At 40.6% G+C, this 25,796-nt stretch overlaps 2 protein-coding genes across 2 annotated transcripts in view; both read left to right on the top strand.

Annotated features, from left to right (window-relative positions):
- Positions 1–25,796, top strand: part of LOC311228354 (phospholipase B1, membrane-associated-like) — a gene marked incomplete at both ends in the record, with an annotated part of 540,482 nt that overhangs the window by 223,049 nt on the left and 291,637 nt on the right. The window lies entirely within an intron of this gene.
- nfkbie (nuclear factor of kappa light polypeptide gene enhancer in B-cells inhibitor, epsilon) lies at positions 663–21,121 on the top strand. Its single transcript, XM_084314835.1, has 6 exons — positions 663–1,403; positions 7,840–7,942; positions 9,649–9,859; positions 13,036–13,124; positions 17,041–17,289; positions 18,272–21,121. The coding sequence occupies exons 1-6, from the start codon at positions 1,045–1,047 to the stop codon at positions 18,344–18,346; spliced, it is 1,086 nt and encodes a 361-aa protein (XP_084170961.1). The 5' UTR covers positions 663–1,044; the 3' UTR covers positions 18,347–21,121.

Here is a 25,796-nt window from a genome sequence, read left to right as displayed (position 1 = left end):
GCATTTGTGAGACATCTCAGAGACCAGTAGCTGTGCAATTGTGCCCTCTAGTGAAGTCTGTTAAAACTGAGAAATGCAAACAATGACTGACAGTCATGTTATATTCTTTGGCTTATTTGCTTATTTGTTTTTTTTGTGTAGACTACATTTAGGTGCTATGGTAGAGAAACATAGCCTACACAGTTGATACATGTCACCTACATATCTGAAAGAAAATACATAACATAACTTTTAGGTTATTAGGGATCCCCACTGCAAGCTATCCACTGGACAACTGTTTGCCAAATAGCTGTGTGCCCCACGTAGTTGCATAATACTGTAGTGTGTATCAAAGTTCAGTGATGTGATCATTGCGATAGGCCATGCAACAGGTACATGATTGTAATGTGCTTGGTTTCAGCTCACCATTAGCATTATGTTGTTGTCAAACTTTATAGGCTTTTGTTTTCAAAGTTACCACACACGTTTTGCAAGATTTTTAAATAATGTTTCCTGTGTGGAGATTCCCTTGAATGATTAACCTTCTTTTCACTTCCACACAAAGTTCATCCAGTAAAACCAGACGCTAGTTCTGCGGGATGTTATGCCACGCCCGTTGGGGATTCCCCATAGCCGTCCTTCGCTATCGCGTTTCATTGCTCACATGCTCTTAACTATGTAGGCCGAACTCAGCAGGCCTATGATGTTGCCATATATTTAGAAGACTGGTTGGTTTTCGGTTTGTGTTATTTTTGGAAGTGAGTTATTGCTTTTTTGGGGGAATGAGTTAATGACAATAAGTAATCTAAACGCCGACTCGAGTTGCCTTTATTCCTGTAATAAAGCAGCCTGTGTTTGTAGTGGTGTTGGAAAGGAGAAGCGCTCGGTGGCATGAGACGTAACAGCTCATTCCTTTGGTTTCACAAAGGAGCGGTGATTATTTCCTCAGGTGTGATCAGCTTTTCCTCTGATCATCACCGATCCTCGCATCGCCGATCAACGGCAGCAGGCATCACGGTTTAGGGGAGAGAGGGAGCTGGAGTCTGGACTCGGACCGACGCCACCATGGCGAGCGCCGGTGGCGACTATAGGAAGGATGATGATTTCATGGAGGATAATAACCGCACAGACTCCGGCATCGAATCGTTCAGATCCATCATGAAAGACGACCCGTTCAATAATATTAAAACGGTGCGGGATCCGGCGGCGACTCCCGAATGCGATGAATCCGGCGACAAGTTTAGCCTTGCCACGGACGAGCGTCTGGATTCCGCGTACGGCTCGTCGTCCCTGACGGTGGACAGTCTGTCGGAGATCGTGGCTGCGGACTGCAGCGTCTCGAAGACTCACGGAGATGAAAGAGACACAGAACTCAGTGAACAGGAAGAAAACCTGCTCACCACTATCACAGAAGATGGAGATACGTAAGTTGCCCTTCATATTAATAATAATAAAAAATAAAAAAAAACGCTTATCCTATATTAGGTAGCGGGCTCTTCGCGGACAAACCGATGCATTTCTTTACGTAATTTTTTTTTTCATTTGTCACATTACAGTGAAATGCCCCCATTGTGCTTCATACAGTTAGAAATAATAAAGTCCAAACACTACAAAATATACAATACAAACTAAAGTACAACATGCATGAATGAATGAATGAAAACTTTATTGAACAGATTGCAGAATGGGTACAAATTACAATACAGTTAAGGGGATGCAGACCAGAGAAAGACTTTCGTCTTGTTTACATCAGGGTCCCCCATTTTTCAATTCATAGTGACATTTATGACATACACAACATACATGACATCATGTATGCAAAAATGAGGTAGGGATGTAGTGCAACTCTTTTGTAATAAATAGATAAAATAATGTGTGGTGGTTAAAAGTATTTGTCAGTCAAACTGAAAGAAGTTGAGCTATAGTGGCAGTTTATATATTGCTGGTGTGCAGGTGCACGGGCATGAGTAGTGTTCAATCAGGTTATGAGAGCATTATCTAAAAATACCACAGTAAACACCACGTAATGATTTGTTTCTCAACTGGTGGGTCGCGACCCAAAAGTGGGTCGCGGGGCCATTCTGAGTGGGTCGCGGATGTGTGTGTGTAAAAAAAGAAATTAAGTAAAACATTTCAATTAAAAAGAAAAAAAAAGAAAAAAAATGTTTGCACTACCAATCTTTGTGAAAGTGGCTTCTCAGCTCTGGTCCAGCTGAAGACAAAGCAGAGGAACAGATTGGACATTGAGCATGACCTCAGAGTTGCTTTGTCTACCATCACCCCAGACTTTGAGACTCTTGTCAGGGGCAAACAACATCCCCAGTTATCCCATTAGTTCCCTGGGATGTTAAGCTAAGAAGTCTGCTAAGAAGGATATATTATTTATTATTATTATTATTATTATTATTATTATTATTATTATTATTTTATTTCATTGTGTTTTTAGCCCTAGTTGCACTTTTTTTGCAACCCCAGTTATCCCATTAGTTCCCCCAAACTTAGGTATGTTATGTTAAGCTAAGAAATCTTCTAAGAAGCATATTATTTATTATTATTTTATTTCATTGGGTTTTTAGCCCTAGTTGCACTTTTGTTGCACTTTTTTGTGTTTATTTCATGTTGTTAACAGTGCATGAAAGATTGCGTATTACTGCAAAAAAAATAAAAATAGAAATAAATCATAGTGGTTAAAAAATTTGGGTCGCGACTTAATGACTAAGGAAAATGTTGCGTCCCAAGGCTGGACCAGTTGAGAACCACTATAGCTTCCTGAGTCGGACACAACAATATCAATGTTTTTTGACACCGTCCATCAGGGACGTGCACAGGACTTTAGAGGGGCAGGTTCTCAAAGGCTGAAAAGGGCACTATACCTGTGTGTTTTGACCTAGCGTGCAAGCCCGATTTTTAAGGGCCCTTTTCGGGGGGGGGGGGGGGGGGGCTTTTTATGCTTTTTGGGGGTTTTTGGTGATCAAATATTGAATATTGAACTATAATAATCAGTGCAGGAGCTCACTTATCCTTGAAAGACACTTTTATCACTGACTTAAAAGGCCCATACATCTCCATAAATGTTCAGGGGAGAGGGAATAAGTGCTTACCCTACAGACCCCAAGAAGTGCTGTATATTCTGTATTGTTTAATACAAATGCATTTTTTATTCCAATCCCGATTTGTATTTGAGATTCCCAAATCCCATCGGACTTGACTTCTTCGTGTCCCTCAATGAGTGTAATACCAGCATTCAACTGTATGTGCCACAGCGGGTTCTATCATCATCATCATCATCATCACCACCCACGCTATGCATAAAATATATATGTCCGCGGAGAGGCACACTGAGGAGGCCGTGCAAACTGCAATGGAATATGGGGCATCTCTCTCTCTTTACCTAATATTTTGATTCTATCCTGACATTTTTCAGTTGGAAGGGCAGTCTATGCGTAACGGTAAAATATTTTTTTTCAAAAAGGGCACTTTTTGTATGAGGCTCAAAAAGGCAGGTGCTCAACCACCCCTTGGGCTCTGTGTGCACGTGCCTGTCGTCCATGATATTAACATGATCCGATGAGGGAATCATCATTTTTGTGATAACCCCTCCACACATCCTGCTTGAGCTCTTTCATTGTAATGGATCAGGATGGAGTCCTCCTGAAATGTGCACTTTTTTTCCACCATCATACGGTTATTATTTTCGCTGCTGGTAAGTTCAAAATAGACATCATGCTGTAGTAAACGAATACCTCACGTGCCTAATTCAGGTGACAGTAGCCAAGACAGTGACACATAATTAATCACTGACAGTGAATTTGAAAATGTATCGTATTTCATAACGGGTGACATTAATTAAATCGGGCCACGTATATGTTATGATGAATTGAAAATGGGGGACCCTGATGTAAACAAGACGAAAGTCTTTCTCTGGTCTGCATCCCCTTAACAATTGTATGTATTGAGCTGTACTGTACCCATTCTGCAATCTGTTAATAAAGTTTGCAATCAATCAATCATTCAATCAATCAATCGTATAGGGGATTTGTGTTGCCAGTTTACATTGAGAGACTCGCCAATCACCTAATACACTACATTCATGCACAACCTGGCAACCCAGAGGACTCTATAGCCGGTGACTGCGCAGTCAGCCTCCGATGAGAATGAATGAAGACAAAACTACCAAAATGAATGAAATACGGTACCCCTGCAAGTTTGACACCCCAGAACGTCTCCCCCTTTCAATTTCAAGTGTCAAGTTTTCTTTTATTTGTGAAATGCTTGGTTATGTATGAGCCCCCTGAGATTGTGCTTCATACAGTAAAACAAAAAAGGAAAAAGAATAAAGACTAGGGATGCTCGATATTGGCTTTTTTTTACCGATATTCCGATATTGTCCAACTCTTAATTTCCGATACCGATATCAACCGATATCAACCGATACCGATATATGCAGGGTTTCCCACTACAAAAAACGGAATAATTTCAGGTAACTAATAATTTCACTGGATATATATATAACAAATATTGTTATTGTTTATTTTATTTTTTTAACCGATACCGATATTTTCCGATATCACATTTTACTGCCGATATCGGCCGATAATATCGGTCGGCCGATAATATCGGACATCCCTAATAAAGACCAAACACTATACAGTTACAGTATACACAATATACAAACTAAAGTACAAAATGCTCATTCACAGCCTAATGTCTGCAGGCATGGGATTCAAACGTATGTATTGTCCAATAAAAGGCTGACCTGCATCACTGCATGATCAAATGGCTTTGTTTAGAAAGTTTGGTCGGACCATTTCAAACAAACTGAAAGCGCCCCGAGTAGGAAAGCAGAAGTGGAAGACAGCTATCCCTGGACTTCCCCGTGAGAGGCAGGGCGCATGCTATGAAAAGGCATTGTCAACATGTTACACTCAAAGGCTGCTACCACAAAACCGTACTTAATTACAGTATTAGAGTAATAAGTACTTATAACTTTTACCCTGCAGTCAGTACCCTGTACATCCCCCTTTTGTAAGTCACCGATCCTTTGAAGTGTAATATATATCATCTTCTACACTTTGACGTGATCGCACTATACAATAAGTGAATAGTCTTTAGTATCGTCAAACCATTGATGTCCTTGCGGCATTCTGGTGTCTCTCTGACCTCGTTTTATTTCCGCCCTCATTGTTTATTATGTCCCATGGTCTCATTCTTACCGTTTTTACTATAGTTACCTGCAGCAGAAAAAATAGCTGAAAGAGGCCACATCAAATCCGTTTATATAGCCTGAGAAAGAATCATGAAAACATTATATTCCGTTCTATTTTATTCAGCTATTACTCAAACTAGGAAATCCCTTTGACATACATCACAAGAGGACCTTTGCTGGTATAGGTAGCCTACACTTATTTGAATGTGGGTTTAAAATATGATGTGTAATTTGTTACTGTCCTAATAGATATTTTCTAAAATATATAATGAGTTGCTAATTATATTCATGGTGAATTTAGTGAATATGCAGGGTTTATAGGAAATTTAAGAAATTCATGTGAACGTTTTTAAAGCTTTCAAACACTAAACACTCCAATATTGACCCTTTGGCATGACAAAGACAAAAACGTAATAAAGATGTTTTTCTTTTCTTTGACAGAATGTTTAGTATCATTAACAATTGTTAAGGAAGGGATGACCTTGTGAAAAATACTAAGATTGTGCTATTCTATTCAAATTCTTTACGTTGATATTTCAGAGCCTTCTTCAAACGTCAATACTTTTGACGTTACTTATTTTTTCTCTTTCAAGTAACGCTGAGAAAGTAGTAATACCTTTTAATTTATTACATTGTTACCGAATTACCTTTTTTAAAGGATGGACCTGAAAATTTTAGCGAAAATAGCATTTTCTTCATTATCATTCATTAGCATAATCACATTGAAATCCTATAAGTGTCTATGAATTGATACTTTCACTAAACTTACTTGATCTGGCTTTCTAAACAATTACCCATAATGGATGCTTTTGTGTGTTAAGGCTTTGTGTTTTCATCCGTTATTGCCTGTCACTAAATAAGACAGTGGACACTATGGCCATTATGGTAAGTGCTCCATCTGTCTGCCCTCTGCAGTGCCCTACACCTGTTCCATTGTTCACTAGACCAAAGCACTCGGTAGAGTGCAGACCTCCACCGAGGCTCAACGATCTCCCTGCTTTTCCATTAACTTTCACACTTCCTGGTTGCCATGCATCTGTCTGAAATTGGATATAAGGTTTGGCTTATCAACTGTCTAATACATATTGATAACCATCGGCAGGATGTCGCAAAGGGACAACACATTTCAAATGTCATGGTGATCCGACACATTGTTGAGTTCATGTTTTTGATCTTGCGAGAACAGTGCCACCGTGAGGCCAAATAACTCCACCCTGAGTCCACAGGGCTCCTAGCTATAGTAGGACAAACATGTTTGTTAATCGGCAAAGTGTCACAACTAAGTCACAAGGGGTAGGTAAAACAGAAGATTTGCAGAAAAACCAATATGGCGGACTTCATATGTCCTTATGGCAAATGTGTTGTCCATGAAGAGCTACATCTCTGGGTATTCTTGTGACTGTATAACGAACAGGTCAGGAGAAATGAAAATTTAAAGTTTGGCCTGATGGTGGCCACCAAGATCAATAGGTGTTTTCCTCTAGGGCTCATCAACGTTAACAGAAAATTGTATGGCAATCTGGCCATGGCCTTATGAGAGATTTTGGTCCACAGACAAACTCCTTGGCAGAGGTAATGAATGATTTTAGAATCCAAACAAGGGGGGGGAGGGGCAAGGCAAGGCAACTACAGAAACATGTCTGCATTATTGTTAGGCTACTCTGTGAATCAAAAATAACCCAGTAAGGGCGCCTAGGTAGGTAGAGGTAAAAAGCACTTGCACACCACAAAGACTCCTACAGGTCAGGGCACTTGATCTGGGGGAGATGGCGTGAACCTCTGCACGCATCATACTCTCCGAGTGAAACTCCTCGTTGTCGGGTGAAAAGAAGCGGCTGGCGACTCCACATGTATCGGAAGAAGCATGTGGCAGTCTACACCCTCCCCAGACTGACTGAGGATAGCGCAACAACCAGGACCGTGACACACATGGGAATAACGAATAATAAATTGAGGAGAAATGGGGGGTGGGGGGGATTCTGTAGGTTAGGTAAACTGGCACTGTTGTTGTAGGTTTGTCTAAATTAAGCCCTATTGCTAAGTTCCATTTCCTGCGTTTTGCACACTTGTTGGATACCACTTCCCTCTCAGCCAGGCTTTGGGGCTAGTGTATTGTTCTTGCTCAATTGGTTAGATATTATTATGACTAATGGCACGTGATAAAGTTCTTAACGACAAAAGAAAGTAAATACTGTAAAAGAAAAAGCATGTGTTACCACCAGTCATAAGATAGAGGGACACTGTGCTTGTGCTAGTCTAATATTTAAATAAACGTAATGAAAAAAAGTTAACTGAATGTAATTTTGTTTTGTCTTTGGGAGTTTTAACTGAAGCTCACCTGGTGCTTGATAGATTGTAATGACGTGCCTCTTAAACATCCTGCCAAAAGAGCAAACTTTTTCTAAAAAAGTTCCATCCTTGCCCAATATCTTTCAACCACTAGACCCGTCATTCAGCCCTCTTAAGAATTCATGCAGTGTTACACTTCTAGGTAATTCACCAGGCGACATCTATTTCTGTAACTTTTTGAAAGTAAGACCTATTTTTCTGTTTCTATGCCTCATCTGAGTTGGTTGATTGCAAAATATATGAGAAAGTGCATTTATTTTTAAAGGTTTGTTTAATACAACATTTGTGTTTGTCACCCCCTATAGAATCCTGCATTTAGCCATCATCCACGAAGACGTATACTTCGCTCACCAATTGATACAGCTATTCTCAAAAGATATCCTGGACATTCAAAACAATTTGTACCAGGTAAGCACAGTATTATATTATTATTATTATTATTATTATTATTATTATTATTATTATTATTATTATTATTATTATTATTATTATTATTATTATTATTATTATTATTATTATTATTATTATTATTCTTTGCAGTTGGCCAACAGAGATTACTGCTCTGTGTAGTTTAGGGATTAGAAACTTGAACCTCTGAAAAAGTCACAACAGTGCATGATGCATGGTTAGTACTGAATACAACTGTCCCAAGAGGAAAACGGGATGCTTGGAACACTTTTTTTTAAGGTTGAAAGTATCTGTTTGGCCTACTGTCCTATACCCTCCTACTGCATCTGCAATACAAAACAAGCATCTTCTATCCGAGGTCAGTGTTGGTAAACATGGTTTCTAAAGGTAATTTTTTGTATTCGTGTTGAGATAAGAAACAGAATCTAAGCATTTGTAACCAATTATTAAATGGTCTTACTTAGCAATACAAAGGATGATGCAATTTCTAACGTGGAATTCAGGAGAACTGTTGTTCCTCATTTCTTTCCAGTATACAGTATTTCCTCCATCGTTGTGGGTGGTTCCCTAATGAGTTTGTTAGGTACTTTAAACAGAAAGTCCTCTCTTCTACCTGCTATATAAAACAGAACCTTGGGGAATGTATGTGTGTGTGGGTGAAGGAATCTTTGAAATCCTTCAAGCGGATGGACATACTGTAATTATTGCCAGGGTACAGACTAGAGATGGGGTGTAGCGGTCTGTTGCTCACAGTAGCGAGAGCAAGCTGAGGACCCCCTTGAGAAAGAGGTGGCACATCGCAAGGGGTTATTGGTAAAGACATTTCCCAAAAGCTGAGAGGGCTGTATGAGCAATTGTTTGTTTAAAAGGAAATGTGTGAGGAGGCAAAACTGTCACCCTCTGCACTTTACACAATGACTCACTGAGCCCCTTTTTTCTGAGAAGAGCTCACCAAAAGCCATGCAGACATGTCGGCTCTCTTGGTCACATATCAGTCATTCATTTCTCCTCGACAGCTCTTGATTGTGAAACCTTTCCAAAGTATTTTTTGCTCGTCCCCTTGCGGGTGTCGAAAGAAACGAAACAAAACTGTTTCACATTAGCCCCGGAAAGATAAGAATCAATTAAATAAAAAATAAAAATGTATTCTATATATTTTTGGGCTTTTTCTGTATTTTTTTCACCCATCCCAATTTAGTCATTATGCCAATTCCCTTCCTGGTCGTTGCGTGCATTGCCCCACTGTCGGCCTGGGGAGGGTGTAGAACTACCACATGCCTTCTCTGATACATGTGGAGTCGCCAGCCGCTTCTTTTCACCTGACAGCGAGGAGTTTCACTGGGGGAACGTAACGTGTGCGGAGGTTTGCGCTATTTCCCCCAGATCCCCTCCCTGCTGAACAGGCGCCCAAACCAACTAGTAGGAGTCGCAGTTTCCGACCAGGACACATACCCCACTGGCTTCCCACCCGCTAACACTGGCAATTGTGTTAGTAGGGACGACTGACCAAGCTGGAGGTACCGCTGACAGCTGGATTCGATCCCAGAGTCTCTGCGCTGGTAGGCGAGTGCTTAGTCCACTGCGCTACCCAGCCGCCCGATAAGAATACACTTTTACATATTAGGAACATATCCAACATTGAGCGCATGCCACACCGTTCTCTTCACTCTCCCAGTGTCGTGTATTTATTTCCCGTCATCTTCCAGACGCCGCTGCACCTGGCCACCTACCTGAGGCTGCCCAGCGTGGTGCAGGGCCTGGTGGAGAAGGGCGTCAGCCTGGAGCTTCAGGACCAGGACGGGAACACCCCGCTTCACGTGGCCTGCCAGCAGGGTGGCACTGAATGTGCTGCCGAGATGACCAGAGACGTCTCCCCCAGCAAGCTGGTGCCTGTGCTAGAGATCCAGAACTGGAGAGGTAACGCCAAGACTCCCGGTTCTGTTGCCATTGTGTGTAGGGCTGTCCTCGCCTAAAGACAGCCGTACTCAACTAAATGTTTTTTCACTGCACAATCATACAGAAGGACCTCTCTGAATCTAGTGCTTACCAGAGATGCAGAAGGACCTCTCTGAATCTAGTGCTTACCAGAGATGCAGAAGGACCTCTCTGAATCTAGTGCTTACCAGAGATACAGAAGGACCTCTCTGAATCCAGTGCTTACCAGAGATACAGAAGGACCTCTCTAAATCTAGTGCTTACCAGAGATGCAGAAGGACCTCTCTGAATCTAGTGCTTACCAGAGATACAGAAGGACCTCTCTAAATCTAGTGCTTACCAGAGATACAGAAGGACCTCTCTGAATCTAGTGCTTACCAGAGATACAGAAGGACCTCTCTGAATCTAGTGCTTACCAGAGTCGTTTTTCAGGAGGTAAAACATTAAGCATGGAAAAAAAGCACAAAAACAACTAACTGACTAACAAAGTCTTGGTCTTCCAAGACAGAAACGACCATTGACAGATCAAGGGCAGCACTGTGTGTAGATAGCAGCCAGCCACTATGTGTTAGTTAATGCTAAATGGTAGTAGCATGCACACGCATCTAGGAAATCCTTTTCTAGGCGCTGGGTCAAAAAGAATAATTTGCACACTGATAATTTTATAATAAATTGAGCTTGATGTCATCAGGGGCATTAATGGCAGTGTGTGGATTTTTTGGTTACATGTTTGTAATAACATTTTGTGTTAATGTTTGTCATACAGTATCAGCTTTGTCTGTGTATAGAGACGTGAAATCATAACTTTGGATCCCTCAAGCTTATTTTCATCAAGCACATCAACTAAGGTGCAAGACTTTCACTGAAGCTGCATGCATTTCGATAACCGTAAACAAACATCAAAGTAAATCAAATACAATTTACCACAGATATCATTGGTAGTTTAAATTAAATCACAAGGGTACTTCAGGGAATAAGAACATTGATTGTGAAACCTTTCCAAATATCTTTTAGCTCATCCCTCGTGGGTGTTGAAAGAACAAGAGTTGCAGAAACGAGAGTGACTATTTCACATTAAACATAAAGATGAGAATAAACTTTTACTTTTGACTGTATATGCATAATCACACATCCCTAAAACCAAGAGGGGGTAGCCCTATTGCATCCCAAAACCACGGGGGAAGGTTAGGTTATGTTATAGGGATAATGTAGGGAAAATATACTCCTACTGTACCTCATACTGTGATTAGTTCTCTTTTTAGGAATTCACAACCAGATATCTAATATCTAGAGCTTAGTTAAATCTTTTTATATATACCTATACTGTGTATATAGATTTATTTTAGATTTTTCAAATACAAAAAATTATAAACAAGACTTAGACATATAAACTACAATGGGGGATGACACATGTTTAACCTCTTAAGCCCTAGCCATATTTCGCCTAAAAGTACATACCCAAGAAAGATTGAAGATTGCTCCACTTCTACAAGGTCCATTTGCATGTTCTTGGTATCTAGGGACATATATGGACCTCAGGGAATGTATTCCCAGTGTCAGAAATATGGTGTCTTGTTACTATGCTTGAGTAAATTGTAATGAACCAAAGGAGAATGAATTATTATTATTATTATTTTTTTTATCTTTGACCGTGAATTACACTATGCAAACATTGACCAAAAGTGATACATTTAGATAAAGTGTACTAAAAATCTAACCGAATGAACAAAGGGCAGATGATTTACAGTTTTTTTTTAGATGCAGTACTGAATTTTGCCAACCGGACACATGCAATTTGAAATATGAATAGAATATCAGGCCTATAAATGACCTTATTATGGCCAAGTCATGGATCGGGCAAAATCTCCTCTTTCCAATGATAGAGTTAAATCTGGATTTAGTACCACCAGCCAGGCACCCGTTACAGGGCAGCAAAGACCGTGAATGAAATCTACTGTAAGTAGATTTTCCTAGACATTCACAGAAAGGTAAAGAAATAATATACATTGTATTTTATGGCAATAACGTTGAGGTCTGTTTGACCCATGAGATAAAAACACGATTTTCACGTCAATATTTGTAAAAGAAAAATGGTTGGCCTTTGTATGCGACTGGGCGACTGGTGTGAGCTGGGTAGTGTAGTTTTATGAAATTTAGACGTCCATCGAAAGCCCTGGGTCTCCTCTTTCTTAGGACTACAATGATTTCATGACTTCTTCCTGTCCTCGCGTCTAAATCGTCCGTTTTCCAGTGCAATACGCAGATATTTTGATAAGCTCATATTTAGCTAATAACACTTAAAATCATTGGTAAACAAACGTTGTGCTGAAAATATACACTTTGACTGCTGTTTTGATAGGGTTAGGGTCTTTACTCTTGGCTACATTTGAAAAAGAAATGCAACATCACTTAATACAGACTGTATTGATCTATTTGTGACGTGAAATCAATCTTGGCCCGGTACAGATCGGGCTTAAGAGGTTAAAGAATAAGAAATAATAAGAATAATGATAAAAAGGGGGGAAAAGGTGACCTTTCCCCTATACAAGTACAGCCATGCCTGTGTCTTTGCATATATTGCACATGCGTATATATTATTTGTGCACCGTGCTGGGGAAACTACTCTAAAAATATAGTTCACCAAACCACAAGCCACACCACAAATATACTTTTTTGTCAAACTAAAACCACTTTGAAAAAGCAGCTCAGCTACATCCAAACTACACTGAGGAAAACCATCACAGTCCAAGTCTGGAATCTCCCATACTTACAACTCAAGAGGTCCATCTGAACTAACACTGAGTAAACTATGGGTGTGTTCGACCCTGTGACCAAAGCAGACAAAAACTCACTTTAGGCAGCCTGAGGGTCGAAATACCATTTCAAGGGAAAACTGTGAAACTTGGATTAAATGTTCAGCACACTTGACTGATTATTACTGACTGTGTGTTTTTAGTTTATTGCAACAACAACAACAAATTTATTTTTAGAATCGTTCAGAAGTATGTTTCTTGGTTTGAGAGTTTGTGTTGCCGGTTGTTAACGCCTCTGTCTTTGATTGACAGTTGCACATGCATATTGCATCTAGTAAGTGATTCAAACCCTGTAAAGTGCCACATGACTTCTATAGCAGTAATGTAGAACATGTGTACTTCCAGGTCTAACCTGCCTTCACTTGGCAACACTGAACAGGCAGCATCATGTGATGCAGCTTCTGATGAAGAAGGGCGCAGACCTGAATATCCAGGTGAGTCCAAGGTGTCTCTGAAATTAAACTGTACTTGTCATTATGATCCTAGATAATATGCTTTAGTGAAGAGCTACTGTAATGAAGATTGTATTGTATATTATAATGAATGAAATAAACACGTGGCTTGGTAGGCAGAGAAACCAGCAGGTCACAGATCTGATAAATCAGCATCGCATTTCTCTTGCCCCTTAAGTATTACTATTAAAGTAACTATTTAACTATTAAAGTAATGTAATCTGGTTACTTTCAGTTACTTTTGGATTACCTCAATGCCAAATATGAAAATAAATCAATTTCCACCCAGTGAACTGAAGCCCAATGTGCTCTGTGCCACTAATACCATGCTACATTGCACATTGGTTCTTTATTTGAAATGTGAATATAATAAATGAATAGAAAATAACATATAAGAGGCAGACAACAGATTTTGTTTTCTGTAGTGGAATTAAGTTGCAAGAACTTACAGAGGTGCACTGTTCACGATCATCCAGTGTTATACACAGGTCACAGATCTGATGTCCACAATAACCAAGTAAAAAAATATATATATATATTTTTGAACAAGATACCCGAATCCTGTGTGCTTAAGGATGCTGCAAATAGCCGATCCGGTACGCCGATCCTTCTTATATGAATCTGGCTACACGTCTCTGCATCAGGGCATAATGTAAAGACTTGTTTTGTGGTGATTCAGTGCTGCAGAATGATAATATGCTATCAAGTTTTTCTTTTCCTTGAATTTGGTGGCCCCATACTGAATATGATCCGTTAATAGGGCACAAGTATTTATAATCGCACTTCTCCCTTGGACTATGATTACCGCTCATACTTAATGTTGTGTTACAGTCTATCAATTTTCAGCACCTGTGCAATGTGGATAGTGATACGGGCTCAGCTGAGTGGTTCCTGCAGGACTCACAGAGACATAATTAGAGCTGGGATATGATCAGGCAAAGCTGGCCAGCCTTGTACTGGGGGGGCTTTTTCTAGTGTCACTGAGAGCCAGTACACCAAGCTTTACAGGAGATCAGCCCAGCCTGTCTGTGACTGACCTAATCTACCACAGACGTTACTCTGAGTTGAATCACTTGCTGAGGATATCCAGGGGGTTGGGAGGGTTCACTTTCTAAATGCATTTAGTTTCAGTTACAAATCACTACATAAAATGTATTCGGTAACTTACTCTGGAACTTCACAAAAGTTGAATTTATTTTTGCACAGAATCTCACACACCCCAAAACTCCTTTTTGTTTTGCACACATTCATTTAGTTGGACACTTATTGAGAGTAAATTAGTTGGAACAAGGCCAGCAGTGATGTCATCGGGGGACATTGAATCCTTGTGTTGTTAATTATAGCTCAATGAAATGATAAGGTAGCAGCCCCTGTAAAACAAGGTATTGCAATTTCTTTCATCTGCATCATTTCATGGTGCTGTAATTAACACAACACAAGGATTCAATGTCCCCGATTACACCACTGGTCGGCCATATTCAAACTCATTCAATCCCAATAACTGTCAAACTAAATGAAAATGTGCAAAACTGTTTAGTTTTTGGACGTGTGTGAGATTATGTGCAAAATAAATCAGCAATGTTTTTTTTTTGTGAAGTGCCCCTTTAAGGTATCACAATATTAAAGTAATGTAATCTGGTTACTTTCAGTTACTTTTGGATTACCTCAATGCTAAATATGAAAAGACATCCATTTACAAGTTAACTGAAGGCCATTGTGCTGTCATGCCCTTGCTAATACCGTGCTACATTGCGCATTGGTTCTTTATTGAAATATGAATACATTTATATAATATGATATATTATTCATTGGCTTCCAGTACGCTACTTAATGGTCAGCCCCCCTCCTACATCTCAGACCTCCTATCCCCCTATTCCAACACCAGGTCCCTCAGGTCAGCCGATCAGAGGCTCCTGGCAGCCCCTGAACTGTGGAACAGCATCCCCACCTCCATTAGGCTTGCCCCCTCGACAGATGCCTTCAAGTATAGACTCAAAACCCACTTCTACTCATTGCATTTCCCGATGTACACTGACTCATGCCCTGTTTGCTTGTGTGTCCCACTGTAAAACTGAGATGTGATTGTTGTCTATATGTTTTTTTAGATGTATCTACCCCCTGTACAGCACTTTGGTTGACATGTGTCATGTTTAAATGTGCTCTATAAATAAATCTGATTGATAATAAATATAATAATAATAAATAAAATAAATAAATAAAATATAAGAAGCAGACGGGGCACTCATTTTTTTTTTTTTTTTTTTTTTTTTAATACTTTGGCCATTTCCCTGGCTCTTTTATACGTTTATCGCATTTATACTTGGTCAAGTTCGACCGACAGAAGCAGGCTGAAAGGGTTCAGATGGGGGGGAAGACACTCTGGGAAAGGCACGGCTGCAGTCCGGGATTCGAACTCGCTCAGCCCCAGATCCGCGCTAGCGCGGTTGTCCACGGCGCTGAAATAGCACTCGCGGTACGTGGTGAGCTACTGGAGCTCCCCCATTTAGTTTTCTTTAGTGGAATTAAGTTGCAGGAAGTCATAGAGGTACACTGTTCATGATGATCCAGTGTTATACATAGCAGTCATCATGGTGAGTGGACGGTGTATGGTTTCTGAAACGGGATATCTTTATATCTTTTGGAAGAATGTAAAAAGGACCAGTGAGGCATTTCTTAAACAAATAGCATAGTGAGGCATGAACGGTTCAATAGCAAGACGATGAACACCCCTTAAACATCAGCATGATCACAGTAGAAGAAATAAATTTACAATATTAACGTAATGAGATTGCACCCTGAATTATATGTAAAGTTCTTCACATAACAAGTGGACTGGCTTTTAAGCCTTTTTTAAAGGGGACATTTAAATAAAAGAATTACTATAAATACATTTGCCTTTGCATGTCCTCATTTTAGTGATTAATTAACCAAGGCACAGTTAACAGCATAACACATTAGGAGGTACGGTTGGGGGCAGACGGGGTCATTTAAATGGGATTCTGAGGTGGACAGAGGTGGATTCTGAATAAAATGTAATCCTAAAAAAGAATCCGCATTTATCTAAATAGAGAATGGTATCAGTATTCTGATTACGTCTTCTTTTTCTGTAACTGTATTGGAATACAGTTTTAAAAAAAAGCAGTGTTGAGGGAATGCATGCCGCTCTGTCTTGGCTTAGAGTGGATCAGAGGTTGGCATGCAGCCTTAGTTGTAACATTTTTGTTTAATATTTACAAAATTGGTAAACCTAAGTCTTTGTGGTCAGAACTACAACCCACCAATACTAGACATGGCTATGTCACCAGACACATCGTGGGTCTTCATTTAACTCGACCTCTACCAAGAACAAATGCACTTAAGAGAACCGTAATGTATAAAGCTGCTGTAAACTGGAATTGTATACCTGTGAAGATAATGATGATCAGAAACAAATGTACTTTTAAGAAAAAGTTGAAAAATGCTGTATAATGAAATACAGTTGAGTTACTGATTTATTTAGTTAGGATTGTTAGGTTAGTTAGTTAGTTAGTTTAGTTAGTATTGTATTTGTGGCTGGAGCCTTTGTGTGTGATTTTAAAGATATTGAGAATGTACTTACTTAGGCTAAAGTGTTTCTTATGTTTTTATTTTATTTTTATTATTGTAATGTACTGTAATGTTGTTGTAAGTTATGTGTTCGGACCCCAGGAAGAATAGTATTTCACCCATGGGTGTAGACTAATGGGGATCCATAAAATAAACAAATAAACAAATGTAACCTGATTGTGAAACCTGAGGATATCACTTTCCCTCAATTTACAACTTTTACACAACTTTAGGTTCTCCAACCCCCAGCGTGTTAAACGTCTCTCTCCTAATGTCGTTCCGTCTCTCTCCTGACCTTGTTCCGTCTCTCCAGGAAGGTACCAGCGGGAAGACGGCTCTTCACCTGGCGGTGGAACTTCACAACGTCGACTCTGTGACCTTGCTGCTGAAGAGGGGCGCCAACGTGGACGCCGCCATGTTTAACGGCTGCACGCCGCTGCACCTCGCCGTGGGGAGGCAGGACGCCGCCGTCGCCAACCTGCTCTGTGAGTCCGGCGCCGATAAGATGCTGCGAAATATGGAGGACGAAACCGCACTGGATCTTGCCGATGGAAATAACGATGTGAGTGGAAGGAGTAGAACCCATACATTGTGCTCCAATACACCTTTTATCAGGGGAGAAACTTTAGTTTGAGAAGTGTGGGGACACACACACACACACACACACACACACACACACACACACACACACACACACACACACACACACACACAATTCTTATGGGATGGGATGTGCTCGCAATACGCGTGTGAAGCTCAAATCATACCCATGACGATTTCCATTTAACCATACTTTTTTTTTCATCAGCCATACTCCTCTCGACATGTCATTGCACACATCATCACAGAAACAGTCTTGCATGGGCGGCTGGGTGGCGCAGCGGTCTAAGCGCTCGTCACCAACGCGTGAGACACCGGTATCGAATCCGGCTGTCAGCGTTGCCTCCGGCTTGGGCCGGCCGTCATACTGACTCAATTGGCAGAGTCAGCAGGAAGGGAGTCGATGGGTGGTAATCTGGTCGTTGTAAACGGCGACTTCTACAGGTCGGTCAGGGCGCCTGCACAGCAAGGACAGGAGATGTCGAGGGTAGTGTGAGCCTCCCACACGTTACACCTCGCCAATGAGAGTCCGCGCTGGCAGGTGAAAAGAAGTGGCTGGCTGACTCTGCATGTATCGGAGGAGACATGCGATAGATTCTTCAACCCTCCCTATGACCGACCAGTGGGGGGCACATGTGAGCAACGATCAAGACAGGGGAGGGGGGAATTGGCACGACTAAATTGGGATACAAAAAACAAGATTTTGAAAAGTGAGGGGGACGTGCCCCCCCTGTCCCTAGTGGAAATATCCCCCCTGCCTTTTATTGATTACTAGATGGCATTGATGTGATTCAAAATGGCAATCGATCCGAAGGGGGTATGGATTATTTAGCCATTCCCATTGTTTAGCTAGTGAAATGCTATGAGAATAGATTTTTTTGGTGCTCAAAGAAATAAAATGTACACTGTAAAATATGACCTCTTGCTATATCCTTGCCTTTCAGATTTTGGCTCTATTTCCATTTGACGACATCCAGATCTCCGGGAGGTCATTGGTTGGTGTGAAATTTAGAATTTAGTAAGGCCACTGGATCACACGTTGAACTTTGACCTTGGATATGTTTGGAGTCCCGCCGTGGCTGGAACCCCAATTGAAAAGCTTTATTTTAGTTGGAAGTTCTCGTTTGATGAAATAGTTTCTCTGTTCATAGTATGTTTCCATCGCTTTGGTTATTTATCAGTTTTTCGGGCAAATACATTATGTGCACTGCACTCTTTAGAAGTTCCTGTTATTTCCTGCTTACAAAGAGGTACAAAGGTTCACATGTTTCTGCTTAATTGACTCTTCGAATCTGGAGTGGGGCCTGAACAATATAATATATGGTTTATAATACATATTGTGATATGAAGAAACACAAGATAAGGAATCCAACGTGGAGCGTGCAGGATAAGCAGGGAACCAATCAATGAGACTAAATGTTGGTATCTAAACAGTTTTGCACACATTCATTTATAAATTTTGTTATTGGGAATGAATGAGTTTGAATATGCCCACTAGTGATGTCATCAGGGACATTGAATTTTTATGTTGTGTTAATTACAGGACCATGAAATGATGCAGATGAAAAAATAGCAATACTTTGTCTTACAGGGTCTTACTGTTACCTTATCGTTTCATTAAGCTGTAATTAACAACACAAGGATTCAATTTGTCGGGGGTATTTGGATCCCCGTTCCCCCAAGAGTAGACATGGCAAATAAAAACCTGGTTGATTGACTGGGCTCTCGATAACGAGGACTAACACTAGACAACAGATGGATTCGTTTCTAACTGTACTCTGTGTATTTTGTGGCTGTTAAAAGGTGTGTTTATGTCTGTATTGTTTGTTAACACTGTAGTAAAACAAGACTTGTATTCCTATTTACAATGGGTTAAAGAAAGTTCCAAAAAGGCTTATATTCCATCTAGAGATCAAACTCTTCTAGAATGTTGGTGAACATGCCACAAAAAAAGTCCAGATTATATATATATTTTTAAAGCATGGTCTGACTATTGGGCCACATTTAGTTTTTCACAATGCCATTATTGCATGTGCTTACATTGAGATGATGATGATGATGATTATTACAATATTGTTCAGGCCTTTTCCGGGAGACTTATAAGTACCAATTTCTTATTTATTTATTTGCTGAAGTTTTCTTTTCGTTTCCTCCTCCTTGAGTAAAAAATAAAACTTTTTATCTATTTTTTTTTTAGCCCTGAAAAAAATATATATATATATATATATGTTTTGGGAATCTACCTCTTTATCACATGAACTACACTAAGAGTACAACACATTAGGAACAGCTGCCTAATGTTGAGTTGCAGCAACTTTGGCACAATTAATAAAATAAAAAAATCAAGGCTTAAATATCATCTACACCCCCTCCCCTCATGGCTGAAGTGGGTTTAATAGGTGAAATCAGTCAGGGGTCTTCACTTTCCAATAAATTCCCCTGTTCAGTTGTTTTTATGGAAAAAGGGGAGGTGTTGCTAATATTTTGCACTCTGTGTAAATTATGATGGTTATAAATTCAATGTCAACTCAACACTTTGCTGTTTACACACCTGTACCACAGCCGTGATGGCCCACGCATCATCGTCAAAGCAGGATTTCGCCTCCCGTCACTGCTGTTGTGGCCCTTTTCTACACTAGTGCAAATGCCGCTTTTCATACAGTATATGGCTTTGAGAGAGATTCTCGTCATGCAAACAAATGGCACGCATTGTAATGTTCTACATTTGACTTCACTCTTTGGCTGTAAGTTTCAGTTTTTTTTAATGCTGATGTTGTGAATGCATAGCCCTTTCAGCAGATTTGCATTTAGCTATAGAATGTTGTGCTGTTGTATACCCATACGCACTAGAGGGCACAGACTTTTCCAGGGGCAAAAAAATATATATATATAAAAAAAATAAAGGGCACTTCCTTAACAATACTAGGGAGTTCCATACTGCATAGGCAGGGTATCTGCAGGTTTAGCCCAGTCAGATTTAAGGCTTTTTAAGACTTTTTAATGCCACTCAGAATTAAATTTAATACCAATTTCACGATAACAAAATGGCAAAAATCATGGGTACTCTCAGTACTCATTCAAGGGTACTACGACTATGCTTGCACCTCATGGTACCAAAGCACCTCAAAGGCACTAAAAACAAGATTACAAACATCACAAAACAAACTGGTCAGACTACTGCTTAACCTCACTCCTAAAACCCATTTTTACCCCTGCCCACATTCAAAACCGCTCTTAAAGAGCACCTACGGGAGACTGCAATTCGAAACTGGCCACCGTAAATGTCCAACCCCCCCCCCCCCCCCCTAATGTACAGTCTCATCCCCATCATATATATATATAATATTTTCTGTTAGGATCTCTGGGTAACAGTACTGTATATTATTTGCATATCGTATATGTCACAAATGTAACAGTACTACAGTATATACCTGTATGTCATGTATGTCCCTATGCCATGAATGTCATGTCATGTATGTTTTTACTGTATTCATTTCTGTATATTTTATTTCATTTTTATTCTATTTTACTCTACTCTTATCCTAGGCAACTTGATTGATTTGTGTTATTATTCTAATTCGTGACCTGTCCTGTCTAAATGTTTAAATGTTGAGCGATTTGCAGTGTCAAATTTCCCACGGGATAATAAAAGTATTTCTATTCTATCTATTCTATGTTGTGTATGTCAATATGAATTCAAAATGGGGGACCCTGATGTAAACAAGACAAACGTCTTTCTCTGGTCTGCATCCCCTTATTATTGTGTGTATTGAGCTGTACTGTATTGTACACATTCTGCAATCTGTTAAATAAAGTTGTCATTCATCCAGTTGTTTTGTTTTTGTGGTTTGGTTGAATGAATACTTTATTTAACAGATTTCAGAATGGGTACAATACAGTACAGCTCAATACACACAATAATAAGGGGATGCAGACCAGAGAAAGACGTTTGTCTTGTTTCCATCAGGGTCCCTCATTTTCAATTCATAGTGACATTTATGACATACACAACATACATGACATCATGACATTTATGGCATAGGGACATACATGTATATATTACTGTTACATTTGTGACATATATGATATGCAAATATACAGTACTGTTACCCATAGATCCTAACATATATATATATATATATATATATACATATAAATATGATGGGGAGGAGACTGTACATTAGGAGGGGGTAGGTGTGTGGTAGAAAATAAATACATAGGGTGGGGTGAAGCTCTCACTCTCATCAACACAAACGTGTCCTTGCCCTTGTTTACATCCGTGGAGAGATTTTTTGGATGCAAGAAGCCAATCCAAACCTGGCTATGTAGGACGTTTTATCTTTTCCACACGTGAATGTTTTAGCGACTTCAGAGTCAGGGAACATCGCTTGAAACACCTCTCCTAGTCCCTCATTTCCATTGTAGGACTGATGCTTTGCGACCGTATTTAGAACCCACAGTACCTCAGCTTCAAGGGTTGGCGTGGAGCCGAACGTTACCCGGACAGGTGCAGATGTAATTGGTGGTAGACCTACCTGTCCCTCAGCAGTTGATGTGGACAGCGTCGCCGTCGAAAATAAATTTGATATTGAAGTTGTCTGCAGGCGGGTTTTTGCAGAGGTAAACATGCTTAGCGCTGTGCATGTGTGACTCGACTGCTTTTATTCCCATCGTTCCCAGTTTAAAATCCTTTTTGCGGAGTTTGCAGCGGGCCTCGTAATTATCTTTCACTGGGACCAACCACGTTCATTTCCCATGTTAAATTAACGAGTGCAAATAAATACAAATCAATTAAACTAAACTAAGCGTCAGCGTTATCGCTACGGCTTGAATAACGTGTTACCTACAGTATGCTCCGGTGTTCTGAAATAGCTCCCGACGGCGACACACATTAAGGACCACATTAAGGTTCCGCCCCACTGCGTACCGTTTGCGTGAAAGAAAGAAAAAAGCCTGATTTATCTCCCGTTAATAGTTTCCCCCCAGATTTCACAATGAAACATAAGATGACATGGCATGTTTTTAAGACCTCCGAAAGTCGGATTTAAGACATTTTAAGACAAATTAAGGCCTTAATAGTTGATAGTTGAATTTAAGACTTTTTAAGACTTTTTAAGGTCCCGCGGACACCCTGATAGGGGTCTAGCCTATTGGAGAGGGAGCTTGAGCACTGGGGTGTGCTCCCCTATGAGTGCCACTACATAGAATACAAAGAATTCCAACACAAGGTATAACTTTTGGTTGAATGACATGTTTTTAGGGCACCCCTGCAGCCAGGAAATAGACAACTGATGTCTTGCGCAAAATGTTATTTAAATTTCACAACTTCTCAAGGGTACTCAAGGGGGGGGACGGGGACTGCGGTTGCCCGTTCTGCAACACCCCCCCTCCACAACCCACAAGCCCTCTCTGTTGCACGCCACTGCCTACACAGTGTGCTGTGTTGTAGCTAACGTGTTCCTGCAGTCATCTATCCTCTCCACCATCTCTGACAAACCAGCTACTCTTATGTGTTCTTGGGTGTGCAATCACACTGGCTTGTATAGGCATAGTAAGCAGTGACAAACTCATTTATTTTATAATAAAAGGAATAAATTATCATTGCAAGTTGTTCATCTCTTTTTTTCTTTCTGTTTCAGTCCGTTACTGGAGATGTTATTTGTACACGCTGAGCTACGATATCCCTGCTCTGCTTCTAGTCACAGGCTTGTGAGGATGAGTGTTCATTAAAACGCTACCATTTCAGCTGCCATCATACACACGGAGACCATTTCTGTTTAGTTGTTTTTAGTTTTAGTGCTAAATGTTTCACAAAGGTAATCAATTGCTGAATCATGGGAATATAGTCACTTTCTTTTTATAAACGCTGAACTGAGCAGGTCGCATGACAAAGCCCTGATGAATACAAAAACCCCATTATTTCCTAGTTTCCTGTCAGCTGCTTAGGAAAGGTGCATCTATTGTTTTCCTGTTGCTTGTGTCTAGATAACCCACGCTTCAGCACAAAGAGGAAGCTCTGGAAATTCCAGTCACCCAGATCACTTGCCCACCCCCCCCCTGTAGTCTGTTCTCTCCCAGTCCTCACATAATTAAGCACAGGCCCGAGGCAAGACAACCTGAATAGTATAGCCTTTACAGTAAGCAGGGGATTGATTTCTTTTTCTAAAGGACTAATGGCATTAATACATATTTTAGGAATGTGTAGCTGTATTGAGTTGCCCTATTCCTCACTCCCAAGTGGTTTGTTTCACTTTCAGCCGGATAAGCAAGTTTGTCAATAAACAATAGGCTTTATAGGCCAGCTGTCCTCAAAGGAGGTCTGGCTTGGACAGTGGTAGATTGGACATTGAACTACAGTTGCGGCAGCTACTGAGCCAGCAAACCACTCACTGTGGTCACTGGCTAGGACATGGTGTTATGAAAGCATGCCTGGTTCCCTATTGCATTACTGTAAATTTTTAACAACACTGAGGCCCTCTACAGGAAGGGACAGGGTAGGCTATTCTTCCTGAGGAGACTCCGGTCATTCGACGTGTGCAACCAACTGCACTATCTTTCTACCAGTCGGTTGTAGCCAGCGTCCTATTTTTTGCTGTGGTGTGCTGGGGGGGCAACATCAACTCGAGGGACTCCAGCAAGCTGAACAAGCTGGTGAAGAAGGCTAGCTCAGTAGTGGGTGGTGAGCTGGATAACCTAGAGGTGGTGGCTGAGAGGAGGATGAGGAAAAAGCTAGAAGCCATCCTGGAGAACCCCTCTCAACCCCTCTACGAGGAGCTAGCCAGAATGAAGAGCACGTTCAGTTTAAGACTCATCCCCCCCCAACACACCACAAACCATCTGGGCCGGTTCTTTATACCGGCAGCCATATACCTCTACAACAAAGGGCTTGGACGGCCAGATCTGCTGCCAGAACTATCACTGTCAGAACTCGGGACTTGAGAACTAGAGACTCACATCACTGTACTGACTATCTTGTATTTTGCACTAGAGACTCATATCACTGGACTATCTTGTGTTTGTACTTTTTCTAATATTATATTGTATTTGTATCTATACTTTAAGTGTATCTATAGTGTATGATACTGGACTGTATAGGACTGTGAAGCTATGTATCCCACCCCCCCCCCCCCCCCATGCTGCTTTGACACCCGAATTTCCCCAAGGGGATTAATAAAGGATCATCTTATCGTATCTTGTCTTTTGTCGCCTATGTCATGTGATGGCTTTGTATCCACACGTGTATGATATGGTGATGTCTACTTTGGTTAGACATTTCAGTCATCAAAAGGTTAAGTAAGACAACACCAGTTGTCTGTACTGTACTTACTATCAGAAAGAATGATTTTTCTACTTCTAATGAACACAAAAGTATTGCCTAGTGTTTCATAACCTATAGGCAAAACGGAACTAGGCAAAATCTGCATATGGCTCGCCGATAACAAACTATCATTACACATGGGCAAAACAGAGTCCATTCTCTTCGGTTCAAATAACAAACTCAGCAAGACCGACGGCTTATCAATTACAGTGGGTGACAATATTGTCACAAGGAAAGATGAAATTACCTACCTGGGTTCCATCCTAGAGGCTAATCTTTCCTGTGACAAAATGGCATCCAATGTAATAAAAAAAGTCAACCAACGAACTCGATTCTTGTACCGGATCTCCTCTCTGGTAAACAAGAATACCCTGAAGACTCTGGCAGGAGCACTCATTCAAGGGTACTATGACTATGCTTGCACCTCATGGTACCAAAGCACCTCAAAGGCACTAAAAACCAAATTACAAACATCTCAAAACAAACTAGTCGGACTGACTCCTAGAACCCACCTCACCCCTGCCCACTTTGACAACCTAGGATGGCTTAGAGTAGACGACAGAGTACAGCAACTTGCAATGGGCCTGGTCTACACTCTACAAGATACACTACACGACCAAGGTACCCATGTACATGTCAAAATACTTCCCAAAGGTCAGTGAATACCACGATCACAACACCAGAGTGAGCTCCACAAATCATGTTAAACCCAGATTCGGCTCAAACAAGGGACTAAACACGTTTCGCAATTATGCCACATCAATGTGGAACGCCCTACCCAAAGCTGTAAAGGAATGTGAATCACTACCCACTTTCAAAAACACTCTCAAAGAACACCTACGGGAGACTGCAATTCGAAACTGGCCGCTACAAATGTCCTAACCCAGTTGTACAGTAAATGACCAAGTATGGCTTTGTCAGTATTCCAATGTACAGTGCACAGTGTCCCCTACCCAACCCCCCCACCTCCAATGTACAGTCCCCCCCAACCCCACCCCACCTACCCAACCTCCTCCAATGTACAGTTTCTACGTCAAATGTATATACACTCTTTTCTGGAAACTTTTTGTATCACAAACAGTACTGCATTTGCAAATCTGGTATGTCATGAATGTATAGATGTAGCAGTACGGTCTATCTGTATGTCGTGT

This window comes from Notolepis coatsorum (genome assembly GCF_963971535.1).
Source record: "Notolepis coatsorum genome assembly, chromosome: 5".
Lineage (NCBI taxonomy): Eukaryota > Metazoa > Chordata > Actinopteri > Aulopiformes > Paralepididae > Notolepis > Notolepis coatsorum.
The sequence above is the reverse complement of the archived record's forward strand: the minus strand, read 5'-3'. Positions and strand labels throughout refer to the sequence as shown.